Below are 16,720 nucleotides of genomic sequence, written 5' to 3'. Positions count from 1 at the left end.
GTTGAGCTGCTTCTGTGTTTAACAGCCCAACAGCCTTATTCCTAATCCCCTGATGGTTGGTAGGTCCTGCACTGAGTATTTCACACTCCTTGTCGAGTTTGTCTTTGTATTTTGAGTAACAACACAGCAAGGAGTAATGTCATCACATAAACTAATAAAATCACATGTACATAGACAGTGTAGAGACAAAGATCTGCTTGCTGCTGTGTAAACTTGCAGTCAACCAGTCTTGTCCATTTCATCCTCAGGTTGGCGCACTTCACAAAGGGCCTTTGCATGAATTGTGATTGTGTTCCAATAGGGCCCGAGCACTCGATAGTGCTAGAGCCCTATTGGAAATTGGAAAAATTGGTACACATACTGCGCTCAGGGACCCATACCCTCACTCCAACAGGAAGTCTGCAATTTTTAGATTTTTTTGCCCATTTTGGCGATTTTCATGCATCATACTTTAACAAACCCCTCTTACAGTTTTCATCCAAATGACTGCATGTTGGTTCAATATCATCTCAGCACCACGAAGTTGTAAAACTATCAAAATCTTTTTAATAGGTTGTACCTGTTTGGTGTGGTGGTGTGGTGAGTTTCTGAGGATTTGCCTGGTTTGTCCGAACACCGTCCGATTTCATTGTATTTACAGGACTTGTTCCCTTCATTGTACGCTTCCACATGATGTAAAACTGAGTGCTGCGCTCCGGCGCAATGTAGTGGACATTCACAACAGATTGCACCCACAGCACTCACAACAAAACATTTCAAGTTTTAGCACGTTTGAAGGGGGCGAGTGAAGTGTGCGAGGGCCCGTTCATCGCTGCTTGCAGCTTTGATTTTAATTGTTATTTGGGCTCTGACGTTCACTCTCAGCAGGATTTGTAGTTGTGGTGTATTTGTTAACAGCACTGTGCGTACAGGTGTCAGGTGTGTTTGGTTTTTGTTCTCCTAGACGGAAGAAGAGGAAAAGGTGAAAATTTGCAGGTTCACCCCACTGCTGTGTTTTAGATGAACATATACCCATTTATCAGGTTACACCTGTTGGTGGTCCCAGAACACTACAGAACTAGGCTGGCTGACCAAGCACGATACTAGCTCCTACAAAGAACACCAAACATGATAAGTGTCTGCTGTGAGTTGTCAGATTCACTGAGCAAAAAATCTTGATGACAGCATTTCTACTTTCTATGAATCACAGCTGAGACCAAAGTCCCATTTGTCCTGCCACAGTTTCATAACCTTCATTACATACCGCAGTTGTAAACCTCTGTCTGATCACCTGAACCCTCATGTTCCTGTCCTGCTCTGTTTTCTTTTCATCTATGTTGCCATTTTTGAGTACAGGTGTGGCCCAAATAGCGAGACAAAATAATTCTTTAAAATTATAATACCACCTGACAGATCTTAAATTCTGCATTTTGGTGTTAATTTTTTTTTTCCTTTGTTGTTCTAATTGGCTGCAGACAAGATCATGTTGTGTCTGCCTACTTTCCGCTGTAATGTAATTTGACAGAAACTGCTATGTAAAACATCCAGAGTCAATATGGTTCCATGAGCATAGAGACAGAGGGCTGTGATAGAGAGGACTGGCCCATCAGTTTGACCAGAAACACTGAATGACTACTCTTCCAGTTTCAACTTTCATGCTCTGTATATAAATAAGACCTAGCAGCCCAAAGGTAATTTCCATTTTTAGGGATTTATGAAAAGGAATTCTGGGAAACTGAAGCAGACTGAAATAAAATGTTGGGTGCACTGAACAGAATGAAACACGAAATACACCACAAACTAGATATTGACAAATGTCAGTCATGGTTTAACAACAAAACACAACTTGAGACGAAGCTCTTTTCACATTTCTGTTTAAGACATGTTACCATGTTAATTAATGAGCCTTGTAGATATTGGTACACGTTTGGTCGTTTCAAACAGAGCCAGAGAAGCAAATTGCTTGCTTTTTACCATAAACTCAAGAACTCAAATAATCACAGTTTCCCATATCAGTTTATATTCAAATATACTCCAGACTGCTGAATGTGAAAAATGCATGCTAGCAAGTGTTGCTACCTTTACTGTAAGGGGGATGCGCTGGTACCCTGGTTAGGAGTGGGTTTTTACGGTGTCCTGCTGATGTCTTATTCATGTAAAGTTAAAGTAAAGCTAATACTAATAAACCTAAATGAGCCTGCTGTCTAACTTTGGTTGTCTAACCAAGGTCATTTATGTTAATCTACAGTCCAGGCCAAAAGTTTTGACGCACCTTCTCATTCAAATGAATAGGAAAGTGTGTCCACACTTTTGGCCTGTAGTGTATATTTCTGCCCAATCTACTCAACTTCCTATAAAATATTCAAGTTATATAACAACAAATTACATGTAGGGTAGCACTCAAAACAACTGTGATAAAGTGCATTCCATACAGCAACAAAATGAATACTCAGAGATAAAACATTGGAAATGAAAAAAATTAATTAATGCTCAATCAGCTCTTGTATTAAAGAAAAAAAATTTTCACTTTCATTGATCATTTCATGGCAATGAAATATAACAATGGCTGTCATGATTTAAGAACATCAAAAGCCAGTGGAGGCTGAAGAGCTGCCAGTCAAATATTAGACATATGCTAACAGAAAACTCTGATTGTTCCTGTCCAACTGAGCTGAATGTTTATAATCACTACGAACAACTAATTGCTATGCGTTTCTACACAGAACATCCTGCAGGAAATGAACATCATCACAAAGGGGTAATTTGTTGGCATGTGTATGTGTGTGCATACATGCATGTTTCCAGGGCTGCACATGCATTTGTCTCTGTTCAGCTACGTGCAGTCCATATGAACTACCCAGTATCTACCTTGACAACATGACTCGAGCTGAAAGTGTAGCACGACACTGACAAGAGATCCAGAGCACTCTAGCAATGCCCTCTAACGGCCATCTGGTCCCTCAATTATAGTTATCATGTCAGCCTGCTCAGCTCCAATTAAATCATGCCTGCTAAGACCGCTCCCATTCACATACACACACAGAGGAAGAGTCTGCACACAAGCCCTGACAACCTCTAAATAAACCACACTTATACACTCAGCACCCTCAGCACAGAGCAGACATATACCCACACATTTGTCCATACAAGTACATACACAGCTGAAAAATATTTACAAACACACATTGCAAATGGTTGCCTCTGCTTCAAATCCCATATGGTAACTTTAAAGACATACCACAAGGTGAGATTAAAGCAGATGAATCATGATTCAACCCCCTGACGCATTACAAGTGACAACAAGAGAGGAGAGCCAATTATGAGCAGCTTCACTCAGTGGAAAGAGACACACATACTTCTTCTTACTTCCTCACTTCGCTGGAACTTCACTGCAGCATCTCCGTTTGGCTCGAGAATCCAAGCCTCTGAAAATCTTTCAGTTCATTTAGGTTGTCTAAGTAGTTATTACAGATCAAAATGCCTCTGGATAGAAAGGGATAGATGAACAGTCAAACAGTGCAGTGAATCAAATCACTCACTCGTGACTCTGTGTCTTTCCATGAGCAATGCTAGAAAACAAGTTGTACTAAAGCATGTAAAGTACATGTGCATTAATGAGAGGTCACATAATTGATGCACGCAGAACATTCAAATATTTACAGAGGCCCCTCTTATTCTAAAGCCACATCAAATCTGAAGGCCTGCTGCAGCAGCCTGCATGAAGCAGCAAAAGCTCCAGAAAGAAGCAGAGCTACATAAACTGTGCAACCTCAATTAACCACCTTTTTATTCGCAGCACTTGTCCTCAAGATCCTTAGCAGAACCCTGTAAAAATGCCTTTCCCAAATAATATAGCAAGATTTACATCAAAGGATCTGCAGTTCCCTGGCATCCAGTTCCAGGGAGAAGGTTATAAGAATAAGGACAGAAATGGAGCCTCAATATGACAACCTATACATTCCAAGTCACACCACAACATCACAATATACATCAGGTAAGTCTGTTATGAAGATCTCAATAATGTCAAACAGCTGCGCAGGCCATTTCAGACCTTGGGTTTTTTACAGAGACAGTGGAGAGAGACAATATGTGGGGAGAGGTAGAGAATTGACATACAGTGAATTGTCTGTTTAGTCAGGAATTGAACCAACAACTGATTGCTCAGGGCTCAGCATGCCCACATGGGGAGTACTTTGTAATTTAGATGTTCGATTCTAGTTTTACCACTAGTCAGTGTATAGCTTGGAAATGCATGGCTGACAAGAAGGAAGGGCCAAAAAATTAAAATCTAAAGTACTCGGGCGTGACGATTAATTGCATTTGCAATAATATCACGAATAATGAAACGTGATTTTCTAATTGCAACGTGTGCGATTACAATGTGGCTGCGTAAAAAAAAGAAACAGAGAGAGAGAGCTAGAACGTGCCACTCGACTGCATCAGCTTCTGATGCTGCAACTGAACCTGTTGTGTCATGGCCTCTGGCCAGGAACAGACTCAGCTGAGGCTTTAGTGTCGAAGAGGCCGCGCAGCGTCAAGTGTTGTGCACAACATGCCGTGCTACTGTTGCTACTTGACGGGGCAACACTACAAACCTCTTCCAGTGCTTAAAAAAAAAAAAACAACAACAACAACAACAAAAAGAAACATCACAGTTGTATGGCTAAAATGTCGAGCACCATTGCACCACACACGCTAAACCCAAGACGGGCATCATTGCCCGACATGTCTGATAGTGCTACTCCGTATGAGCGCAGCTAAAAGTGCAAGCCTACTTTGTAAGTTAAATACATAGAAGCAAAGCCAAAGATCTGTTGCTCTTACGTTTCTGTAATGAGCAATTAAATATTATTTATTTCAACTCTTGCATCTTATCGTGACATATTTGAATTCTGACAAAGACACCCAGCCTATGGGAAAACATTCTATATTAAATGTATCTAATATTGTGTTGGCCACATTAAAAGAATTCATGATGTTTTGTTGGGGGAAAAACTAGGATAAAGTACGAATTCTTTAAAGAATGCAATTGCAATAAGATTATTTTCCCAAATCGTTAGGCCCTACTAAGTACTACTGTTTGCTTCACACCATTTGTGACACCAATGCTTTGAATTAAAGATAGAGCCAAAGACATACACACACAGATCTCCGTGGCATTTTAGCGAGGACAGACTCCTTCTGGTTAGTGGAATTTGTTGCAATTTCCACAGGCTGTTTTCCCTTCCTTTCTGCCACTAAGAATAAAAGCACAGTGACATCCAGTGAGTGGGGCTGGGCCACTGATGAGGGGTTTGGAAATTGGCCGAGGCTCTGTTTATTGCAGTGAACTTCCTGACATGAACCCCAGAGGATGGGCCAAATAAATCTCTGTATCATTATGTAAGAGAGGCCAGGCAATCCCCCAGCAGAACCAGCAGGCGCCCTGGGACTTTCTGCAGTGTAACAGCATCCTCTGCTACTGCCACTGCCCTTCCCCACTAGCCTCCTCTGTTCTCCTTCCCCCCACACCAACAACACTATTCCCGTACTAGCTCTTTCATCTAATATCAAGGGATTCTCTGTTTACTTAGCCATAGACAATCAGAGAAGACAAAAGGAACTGGTCCAGCAACATTCTTTTAAGCTCCCTGAGTAGTTCTAAAGCATAAACCAATAGCTACATGGTACAATAAACCACTGAAAGTATCAGAATCAACATTATAGCAGTTCTCTTTGTTCTCACTAGCCAGAAATTACCATTAGCCATCACAGTTTGAATGCTGAAACAATGAAATAATGCAATGTTAATCAATAACTATTTTGAGAATATTGGTTGTTATAATTGCTCACAAATGACGATGAGTCAATGTATCTATGTAGTTAAACAATATGAGATATATTTTTGACTTCGATTGGCTTCTGATCATTTATCTTTATTTGAGTGTTGCATTTACATATTAAACAATTAATTGATTACTCAAGAAAAGCTAACCATCAAAACTTTTCAAAACTGCATGAGTAAACAAAAACAACTCCAGGCAACAGATGAAAACCATTTGCTCCAACTACTGCATTGCCTGCCTGTGCCTCAGTTCAGCATCTGCTTTTGACTGTCACCATCACATCCTCAGCTGTTTGCCTTGCTTGGATTGTTTGCCACACCAAATTTCTGCCGTGCTCCACCTGTATGAAATCTGCAAGTCCCTCGCCTGCACCATCTCAGCATCTGCCAACTATTTGGCAGTATTTACGATATATGACCTCAAGTACTCAACTGTTCCAAGTCGTGTGAGGCAGACTGAAACAATAAATCAAGCTGGGAAGTTGACTCCATCCCAGGACAAACTCAAAAACCATCAGACCACTAAACACGGAGGCACGATGTACCAGACTAGTTATAAATTAGGCCATTATTTAAATTTGTTGGGAAAGTTATTCTGATTAAAACTGCAAAATTTTGTGAGAAAATGATATGGAAAAATATACTGTATATATTTTCTTTTTGAGTTTCACTATGTATCTTATTTATTACAGGAGAAATGTTACATGTTTCATATGAAGTCATAATAGAAATATTCAAATATTTATATTACTGTTTTCTGAACCTTTTACAACTCATCACTGGAAATTTGTTATCATAATGAATTCCATCAAAAGTGAAATTACATAGAAAGATATCATTACATTAGACCGACACTAGATGAGGGGGTGATGCAATAGAGTCATCTACTTACTACTTCTGTTTATGGTGCAACTGGTTAAGCTGACTGTATGCTTTGCAATAGGACCCTCCAGCCACTGGGAAATATCTCCCAATGGGCGGAAAGTCATTAACAGCTAAGATGCTTTATTTGGCCACCATGAACGCATCCATCACATTCTCACAGAAAACAGTCAAGCCATGGCTGTTACATTTAGGTTGTGCTTCTCTCCTTTTTCCATTGTGTCTTTTGTGTTTGTCTTGCTTTTCATCTCTCCACTATCCCCAGTCACTGTCCCTGACTGTGTGAGTAAAAGAGCCCTGGAGAGCACAGTTAAAGGGAGCCTTGATAATCATCAAACTTCATTGAAAAAAGAAAATCTTTAGCATTGAAACTAGAATTAGAAAAATCTAATACACTGGTTGATGGGGCTCAACAAACATTTGTTGATCATGAAAGCCTAGACTGAGAGAGTTTATCTGGTTCAAGAAGCAGGCAGAATTTGCTTAACTGCAAAATCACCGGTCTGTCACCTTTTGAGACCTCTTTAGTTGATCTGTCCCCTCTGTTTCCTTTCTGGGAAGGTGAAATCCCATCCCCCTCTGTCCTGCCTTACCTTTGTCACTGCCATAGACAGTTCAGAGAAAGCAGCTCCACCCATTCCACTGATAACAACTGCTGCCTGGCTGAGCACCTCCGATCCATACCCTGATTGCCAGCTAAGTCAGAATGAGTGCCTATCTTCTAAAACCATGTTGCTATGAACCTAATGAAAAATGAAAATGCCCTGCTCTCTTGGTCCATCTATTGGGAAAAGGACCCTTAAGCCTTTAGCTTCCAGATTATGAATTCTGCCACCATGTCACCCAGTTGAAACATGTCTCTTCCAGTTCTGTGTGTGTGTTTGCTTGGTGGAGTATCTACTTCCTCCATGGAACAGTATGATTCTGCAGAGCAGGAGACAATTCACTGATTACCATCACCAATTAAATCATGGATCATTCTTCCACTCCTCACCAGATCATTCAGTGAGCTAACCAGTACTAAAACAAGTTTCAAAGTGGATGGTCCTCGTCTCGGGGCTTTACCTTAGCTTCACAGCTCTTCCCAATGTGACTCCTATGCATCCATTTTTTACCAGTCTTGGTGAATCTTCCCCCTAATTTGCCTGTTCCAATCCAAGACTTCTCTAGGTTCTGCTCCCCTGATTCATGTGCCTATCTCCATTACCCTCTAATCACCCTCCGTCATTTACCTCCATTTTACAACAACAGCTTCAGATTGACAGCTTTCTCTTACCACAGTAAATAAAATCACTGAATTGTGTGAGTAAAAATGCATCACATCTACCTGTCCGGGTGACATCACCAAATCCTCTCCTCTTAAATTGTCCTAGGCCTTAAATTATAAGCAAACTCTAGCTAGGCTTTTCTCTTTGACAAATTTAACTTTATTCCTAAAATAAATTAAAACCAAACTGTAAAACCAGATGACTTATGTTGTCCCACATGTAGCAGAAAAGTCCCATGCCAGAGAAAGCACCACATTGGGCTTGAAGGCAAGCCCAGGAACAGAACCTGCAGAAGTATGGATGGCAATGCAGGATTTGGCAGAAGTGACTAATGATGAAGGAACCTGGAATAGCTAACAGACACAGAATGGACTGCAGAGTCATTACATGGACATGGAGCACGAAAGAAGCAATGGATTAGACAAGAAAGAAACTCAAGAAAACAAATCTTAAATCTGGAACTTGCTGTGTATTCATATCACTACACAAACTGAACAGTGTGACAGAAAGTGTAAGGATGTTTCACAACAGTTTTTCAGAGAAATGAAGAGGGACTAAATGCATCTCTGTACAGCAGCAACATAGACAATGCTATAGTGGTTGCAAAACCCCAACAAATCCAGAGTAATATCAGACTGGAGATGAGATGAAACAGTCAAAGGTTGCAGATACTCAGCAGGGGTTCCATGAGAAGTTTTCAATGTGGAAACATAGGTGAGTACATCCACTGGAGGCAACCAGAAATGTCTCTTTAAATAAGGCAGAGCACAGATGATCTCGGGGCGAGAAGGGAAATGATGTTTGTGAACAATGGACAACCTGTGACCAAGCAGATTCAGGAAAAATTCATCTGTTAGGAGAGCATTTCTCTGGGTCATTTTGCAGCCTCTCCCAGGTAACTGCATTTGGAACATAAGACAGGAAGAATAGTTTATGAATGGCTTGTGACTCAGACTCTTTTGGCTCCTGTTGGCAGGACGGAGTACTAGATTGAATGTTCTGTGAACCAGGCCTTTATACAGTTACAGCAAAAAATTTACACCCTTACACTTCTGTCAGGTGATACACCATTTTTCCCAGAAAATCATTGCAATTAAAAAATGCTTTCATTTTTTTTTCATATTGCATTGACGTAACACAAAAAAATCCAAATCTAATTTTATTACAAAATTCCAAAAATAGGGTTGACAAAATTGATGGCATGTTCAAGTCCGATATCAAAAATTTGAATAATGAATTCAGTTTCACGCATCTCCACTGTGCACCGCCCTTCCTTTCCAATGTAATGCAGATCTTTCATATTTGGACTGCCTTCTTACAAAATGCTGTTTTTCATAGCTCTCTACCAGTATTCAATGGATTTTGGATATGGAATAACTTCTGTGCATCTCAGCACTCCCCAGTGCTTTGGCTTTAACCATTTCTGACTGCTCTGTGACACAGCTCTCTGACACTGGGCCCTAAAGTGCACCCCGAAATTGTTTGATGGTCATATTCTATGATTTTCTGGGAAAAGTGGTGTATTATCTGATTTACATGTAAGGGTGCCAATATTTTTGGCCATGACTGTATGTATATCTGTTTCAGACATCATAGTTACATTCATCCAAAATAAACCAGTGACAGGGATCATGCTGAATGAGCAGGGGCAGAGGGATGAACACAGAGGCTTCTAGCTGGGCACAAAAAACCTGAACACATCCGACCCCGGATTAAATAAAATCATAACTACCTTGTCAGTGCTGGTGCAAGGCTGTCCCCTTTTGAAATTTGTCTCGGTTCTCAGCCACCACCATTTCATCCTCAGAAAAGCTAGACCCAAGTTCCTTGGGTCCAGCATCATATGCACCACTGTACAAAGGTTTGGAATAACGCAGACCTTCAACACTTGGTGGATGGACACAGTCTTTGATGTTAGTCCAGAGGACCTGAGCTCCTGATATGGGCCTGATTGGAAGGTGTCATTATTTTCCAAAAGAGTTTCCCTTAAGAACTGAATACAGGAAATGGACACCTAATTTTATTGAGCCATTTATCATAGAGCAGGATATCAATCCTTCTGCAGTCAAACTCCTGTTGTTGAGTTCCATTAGAATACACCCCTCAAAAACAGAAAGGCTGTTTTCTGCCATTTATATGCAATAAGAACTACTGCCTGAAAGAATTTATAATGCTTTAATCGTTTCTAAATCGTAAATAGAGCACCACAAAAATACTGTGTTGCACTCATTTCTGCAGTGTACCTACCCTGATTTCATTCTGCATATCTAATGTAGACAATACCACCTTAAGACTCCATTTATTCAGACAGGAAGGAAACAGCAAACACCCTGCCATCTGTAATGGCTCAACTCTGCATCATTACAAATGTAAAACACACACCAAGCATGTGCACACACGCACACACAGACTCACAGAGAGCATGAGAGCACATCTATGCCCGCCCCTCATTAATCATTGCTGCCCATCAGTTGTGTCACTTAGGAGCCATATAAACCATTAGGCCAGTGCTACTCACCCTGTTAGGACCACCACAAAGTCCATTACATTCCAGCCATTACGTAGGTAGGAGCCTTTGTGAAAGGCAAAGCCCAGGGCGATGATCTTGATGCCAGCCTCAAAACAAAATATTCCAATAAAATAGGGCTCTGTGTCATCCTGTAAGGAAAAAGTAGATGCAACAAATAAATTAACAGAATAATACACATTATACATATATAGAGAGATAGAGAGAGAGAGCGAGAAAGAGAGAGTTTTTTTGTCGTTTTTTTTTTTTCTGCTCAGCTCATTAGATTTAGTGTCCCAAAAATACAGACTACATAAGTTTAGCAGGAATGTTTCTGCCATGTGCCAAAGACGTAAGGTGGAGGAAGAAAGTTGCTGCATATGCTCAGGACTTGTCCTGATGTAGAAGAGTTTTGGAAGTTTATCATAACTACAGTTTCAGACATTATAGAGACTGTAATTCCTAGCGATTCAAAGATTTGGCTCTTGGGAGATGTCAACCTCTTTTGTCTTTTTGTTTGCCTGGGTGGGTCTAGGTGTTTAAATGTCAAGAGTTAAGCCACTGCGTTTTGTGGCTTTAGGCTTTCCTTTTCTTTCATCTTCTTCTTCTTTGTTATTCCATTGTATATGTTGTACGAAAATGTGTCAAATGCACTTTGTGCATTGGCAATAAATAAATCTTAAAAAAATATATATTTAGTGTCCCATTATCATTTCCAATGCTGCATATATTATGTAATTTTATTTCACAACCATATTGAGGAGGCTGAGGTTATAGCCACAAATTCAACACAAGACACAACTCATGAGTTGTGCCTCTGAGGACTGTGACGCGATTGTATGGAGGTTTTGTGTCTAAACTGCATAGCAAAAGTTTAGAATGTCTCACACATGCCAACAACAGCTACTTGTACCATTCCTCAATTTTTACATTTGGCAAAGACAATAAAAGATAGACTCTGTGATTGTTTTGTCAAAAAGCATGCAAATACAAGTGTATAATAATCATCTCCTTTTCAAACAAGAGCAGAACAGCTAGGCTTTTACACATCTTCTACCCAGAGGCTGTTTAACTGGCAAACTCCATGCTTTCATTTTAGTAAAGAACTAATTATTATTGATTATTTTATTGATTATTTATTGACTTATGACATAATACACTTCCTGACCTGAGTACCAGTTTTGTGGATTTACGCAAATGACAATAAATCAACCGTGAAACTTTGAAACAGTAATGCTGATTTAAAAAAACAAATTAAAAAATAGTAGCAATATTTCACCATCATAAAATATGGGGCAAAAAAATGCACAGCCAAAACCTTATACACACTAATCATAGTTGGACACCTATGATTGCTGACTGACTCACAAAGTGTAACTATGTATTTAAACAATGTACTAATATAGTCAGAAAAATGTTATCCCATGTTGTAATACATTTTCTTTAATCTGCGTGATAACATGCATTCATCAAACGATGAGAATATTCTGACTGTGAGTTTTCCCTGTGAAGGAATAGCATCCATCCATCTCAGTATCCAGAGCAGTTAGTTCACAAAGAGATATTGATTCATTCTTGGTTAATTATGAAACTAGCAAGAACTCCCTCTCATCTCCCCCTGCATGGTCAAGATCCACTCCTTTTCAATCCAGCAGCCTACACTAGAAAGGTCTGTTGCAGCTCTTTTATTCCAGCCTGATGTGAATGTGCCTGCTAGGCAGACCAAATGATGTACTTCAACCTGGGGTGGGGTCAGGGGGCAGAATGCTGCTATGTTTCATCATTAAAGGGGCTCCTGGCAGTTTTAGGACTCAATTACCATGAAATGCCCACCATAGTCATTCTATGCTCCCTTCATTAGTGATCTGACTGCAAAACCTGCTGAAACATTTGCTGCTTCTCACATTTTCAAAACAGAAATTGACAAAGGGACACTACCCTACCTTTTACAACAAAATACCTAAACATATCCACTGCATATTCTAAAAAAAAAGCTTGCACATTTTTCAACACAGTTATTATACACAGGTTTTTTATGCAGCTGAACAAATTGATCATATCAGTATCTTGTGTATGATAATTGTGCTATTTGGGAAAGTTTGCTGCTGTTTTCCAGCCACCTGGCATCAATAAGATCAAATTGTCAAAAGAGGAAAGAGTGCGCAGACCAGAGTGCAAATAATTACATGATTAATTGGATGTCAATTTAAAAGAAATAAGGTGGCAATGATTTTGATAGTCAATAAATCATCTCGATTTTCAAATATTTGGTGGTTCTAGCTTGGAAATAGAATTTGAATAATAAGAATAAATGGGTTGATTCAACAATGAAAATAATTGTTTAACGTTGCACTAAGTTAACCTAAAAACGTTGATTGAGATTAAGTAATAATTATAATGGCTAGATAGGAGGGAAAGCCACTATAGGAGATTTGATCATGCTGCGGAACAGAACTGATGACACCACTAAACAATTCATATAATCATGAACTCTGTAGTATATCTATCAGACAGGTTTTGAGCTCAGCTAGGGGGTCTCTGTAGCGGCTTTCTATGCTTAAAAAATCCCTGCCCCTGCCACCTCCAGCTCTTTGATTGGACTGTAAGGCTCACAGCACTTGCTGTTTTAATGGAAAGACTTAACAAGAGAGCTGGGGGGGGGGGTCAGGCGCAGCAGGGGTAACCAGAGGTAATTATACCAAGTGGAGATCAAAAGCAGTTCTGCAGGGTTCCACGGAACTAAGATTTTGGAGAAAAAAGAAAAAAAAAAAAAAAACAACAACACAATCCTGCAATGTATTCAAAATTATATTCATTAAATTAATGTCAGTACCACTGCATATTTTCATCTGGTATTAAAATATTTGATATTTTTGGCACCAAATTGTTCAAATCCATGAAGACGTGGGCTGGAATAAGAGGAAAGAACTTGATTAGGCAGAGTATAAGTCTATTACCTCACTGCAGCAGTCAGCTGAGAACAACCAGACCACCTCTCTGAGCTGCTTTGCAAAATGGAGCCAATTCTACAATCCCTGAGGTTGAATTTTATTATCTTTTGTACTGTTTAAAACTGTGCAGAAGTCATGAAGAACTGGATAGAAAGACATAGAAAGACGTCATGTGCTACTTACCAAACGCTCTGACATCGGTGTTTTGTCTAAGGCCGGTAGGTGTTGCTCCAAAGCCAGCACAATGCAGTTTGCGATAATGGTGGCTAGGATCATGTACTCAAATGGAGTAAGACATTAAGGAACTCTTGTGGAAAGGAAAATGCAAACACAAACCATACCATTAAATGAACACATAAAAACTTTTGAAGCTGAAAAGAGAAAAGAAAAAAAGCAACTGAGAACACAGCCTCTTCAGCTGATTTGTTGTCTTACAGACTACTCTGGGCCAGTGCAACATAAGCATCTTTGCTAGTTTCCAACCAACACAGTTACCATTTTCACATTCTGCACCGACATTGTTTCAATAGCAAATGTGCTTGTGCCCATCTGAGCACCTATGGTTGTGTTTCAAGTCTAATCTCATTCTCTTTAGGGAATGGAGGAAAAGGAACAGCCAGCAATGAAGGGAGAGAGCTGAAGGCCATAAACAGCTGTTTTTGAGAGCCTCCCCCATTCTGACAGAGACACGCTTCCTCTGCCTCTCACTCTTAGTATCTCACAAATACACAATTACAATAGCAATCTGCCAAGCCAGACCACTGACCACTGACAATCTTCTGAAAAATTACAAAAATCTTTTACTGTAGTTAATGCTAAAACATTATACAATAAATTTTAGGATGTCATTACTGCCAAATAAAAGGTAGTCTGAAGCTGGAAAAAGCAACACTTAAATTGAAGATTTAAGAAGCCGTAGTGACAATCTGAGATTGCCTTGATGGCATATTTTTGTCACTTATTTGTTCAGATTTTAGTCCTTCCACAACTACACAATACTCTATAAAGCTGTTTTCATGAGCTAAGAGCAATTTCTCAACACAAATCACAGAGTTTAACATGTACATTTGGTGTATGCCAATTGTAGTTGTAATGTTTATGAACTACTTAGTTAACTTGTATTTCTATTCTTATGCAGTCCTCAATGATTCATACACCCAAGTTCATACATCTTTTCCTGTAAAAACTCAGTTTCCTGCCTGCCGTTATGCAAAGTCTTTACATTACTGAATGAGAAGCGACTTTTCTGTCTGAAATTCTACACTTATTTGTACGGATTTTTGGGCCTCTCTAATCCCTGCAATGCACTGCTGTTGCGTCATTTAGCACTACCGTTCTAACTTCCCCTTAACATTGCTCCAGCTCTGTTAAGAGGAGGGCATTCTCAGGATGGGGAGCTGGCCAATGGACCCCAGCTGCTTGGGGCCACAATAGAGCATCTGGTGGCACTGTCATGATTGCTTTGCATCAGAATAAATACTCAGTAAGGCAGCGTGACATCAAAGCATGATATATGTTTTTTTTTTTTTTTTGGACTGGATGGAATCAAGCAGTGACTTAAATAAGGAAAACTATTACACAACTTAATGTGAATTAATTGCAACATCTCTAATGCTCATTAACACATGAGGTGTCCACCATTGAGTTTTCCTTAAAAAAAAAAAGAAAATGCAAAATCTACACCATTTTCTCTGTGAATCAGTACACAAGCTTAACAGGTGGCTTCCCTGCTCATGTAATCATTCACAGCAAATCCTAAACAATTACAAATGAGCAGCAGCTCATTTGTAATGCATCCGGCTGCAATTCATTGCCATAGTTGTTTGTTTGGTGTCACACCCATGCAGACTGCAACCGCCTTGATGTTAAGGCCAGCCTGCTGTTTGCCGGGAGTTCAGCACTCTGGACAGCACCATCTGACGATCCGCTGCCAGTGACACTATTCTCTACCAGGCAAACCTCCACACGGATGTTACAAAGTCTATGAATGATCCTTAAAGCCGGCCTTTATTTACTTCACAACCTTACCTGATTTACAAACTTAGCATGAGGATGGGATGTATGATGCTCTGTTCTGTTCTGTACTGCATGTGCCCCTAATACGCACAAACAGCATGATTTTATCTGGATTAAGAGCAGATTAAGCTAATTATTTTTTCCAGATTGACAATTGGGAAATGGGACGACTCAACTAGAAAATGTGGCAAAAAACTAAAAAGAAAACATTTAAAAACATGAACATATTCTACAGTCAGCCTTCAAGCTGGCTTCTAACAACTAATCTCTTCAAATTTAAGAGGAAATTATGACAAGCTCAATTAGGCACACGACTCTTTAGGGCTCCCTTGCTTGTCATAAGATACAGCAAAGAACACTGTTTAAAATCGATCATCAGGCACGATACTTAATTGAAAGAAAATGAACTGAGGAGCACCACATCATGTTTGAGACAGTAGAAACAACAGGAGGAGCAACTGTGGAAGTTTTACATTTTAGTGATAAAAATGAATCTCTTAATATTGCGTATAAGAAGAATTAAATACTGGCATCCTTTGGTTTCTTTTTGACTGTACATGAAATCCTAGACACATTTACGTTATGCCGCTGAGCAGGGCACCTTAAATGGACATTTTCTTTGGCGGACTTCGGCGCGGTCATGTCGCCTTACACTGGACAGAGCAGCGTGTGTGAGGGAAAGGCTGGACTGGAAGGATATGGCCATTCGGTGATCTTTTTGGCATATTTCCGTATGATGTTATCTTCGCTGAAAATGAACAGAGAGCGGTTAACGGTGAGGCAGTTCTGTTTGACTGGAATGGGGTTGTAAATGGCCATGGTCCTGGCTCTCTGGGCCATCGTCTGCTTGTACATTCTCTGGCCCCCCGGAGGCCCCTGCTGCCGGCTGGCCCCTCTGGCCGGGCCCGCGGGACAGCTGCCTCCATAGCGACCGGACAGTTCGTCTTCAAAGCGAGCCATTCTGAGATAGCACAGATCTTGCTGGAGAAACTAAAACTGACAACAGAGAAGAAATGGAAAAGAAGCATCACAACACACACTGTCGTCCAGTCCTCCAGATCCTTTAGGTGCGCGTGTCGTCCACGAACAGAGTCAAACATTCACAAGAAAACAAGCAGAGGCTCTTTTTCCTTTTCTGTGTGTTTTTTTTTTTTTTTTTCGGCGTCAGGCTATTACCTCCTCAGCTCTACCGCCTCCCATGCTGCCTGTCTCTCCGACATGAAATTGTTGCTCAAAGTTCAGATGCTCGGAGTCCATGATGCATCATTTTTCATGGGTGTTCCCCGTCTGACTG

At 40.2% G+C, this 16,720-nt stretch overlaps 1 protein-coding gene across 1 annotated transcript in view; it reads right to left on the bottom strand.

Annotated features, from left to right (window-relative positions):
• cacna1ba (calcium channel, voltage-dependent, N type, alpha 1B subunit, a) overlaps nucleotides 1-16,386 on the bottom strand; it is a 109,508-nt gene extending 93,122 nt beyond the window's left edge. Inside the window, exons 1-3 of the mRNA XM_029510790.1 lie at nucleotides 16,127-16,386; nucleotides 13,594-13,699; nucleotides 10,472-10,611 (exon numbers count right to left, since the gene is read on the bottom strand). Coding sequence (XP_029366650.1) covers nucleotides 10,472-10,611; nucleotides 13,594-13,699; nucleotides 16,127-16,386 — 506 coding nt within the window. The remainder of the gene's footprint in view (nucleotides 1-10,471; nucleotides 10,612-13,593; nucleotides 13,700-16,126) is intronic.
• Nucleotides 16,387-16,720: the final 334 nt, after the last annotated feature.

This window comes from Echeneis naucrates, chromosome 9 (genome assembly GCF_900963305.1).
Source record: "Echeneis naucrates chromosome 9, fEcheNa1.1, whole genome shotgun sequence".
NCBI classification, from domain to species: Eukaryota; Metazoa; Chordata; class Actinopteri; order Carangiformes; family Echeneidae; genus Echeneis; species Echeneis naucrates.
Note: the sequence above shows the minus strand (reverse complement) of the source record. Positions and strands in the feature narration are given on the sequence as shown.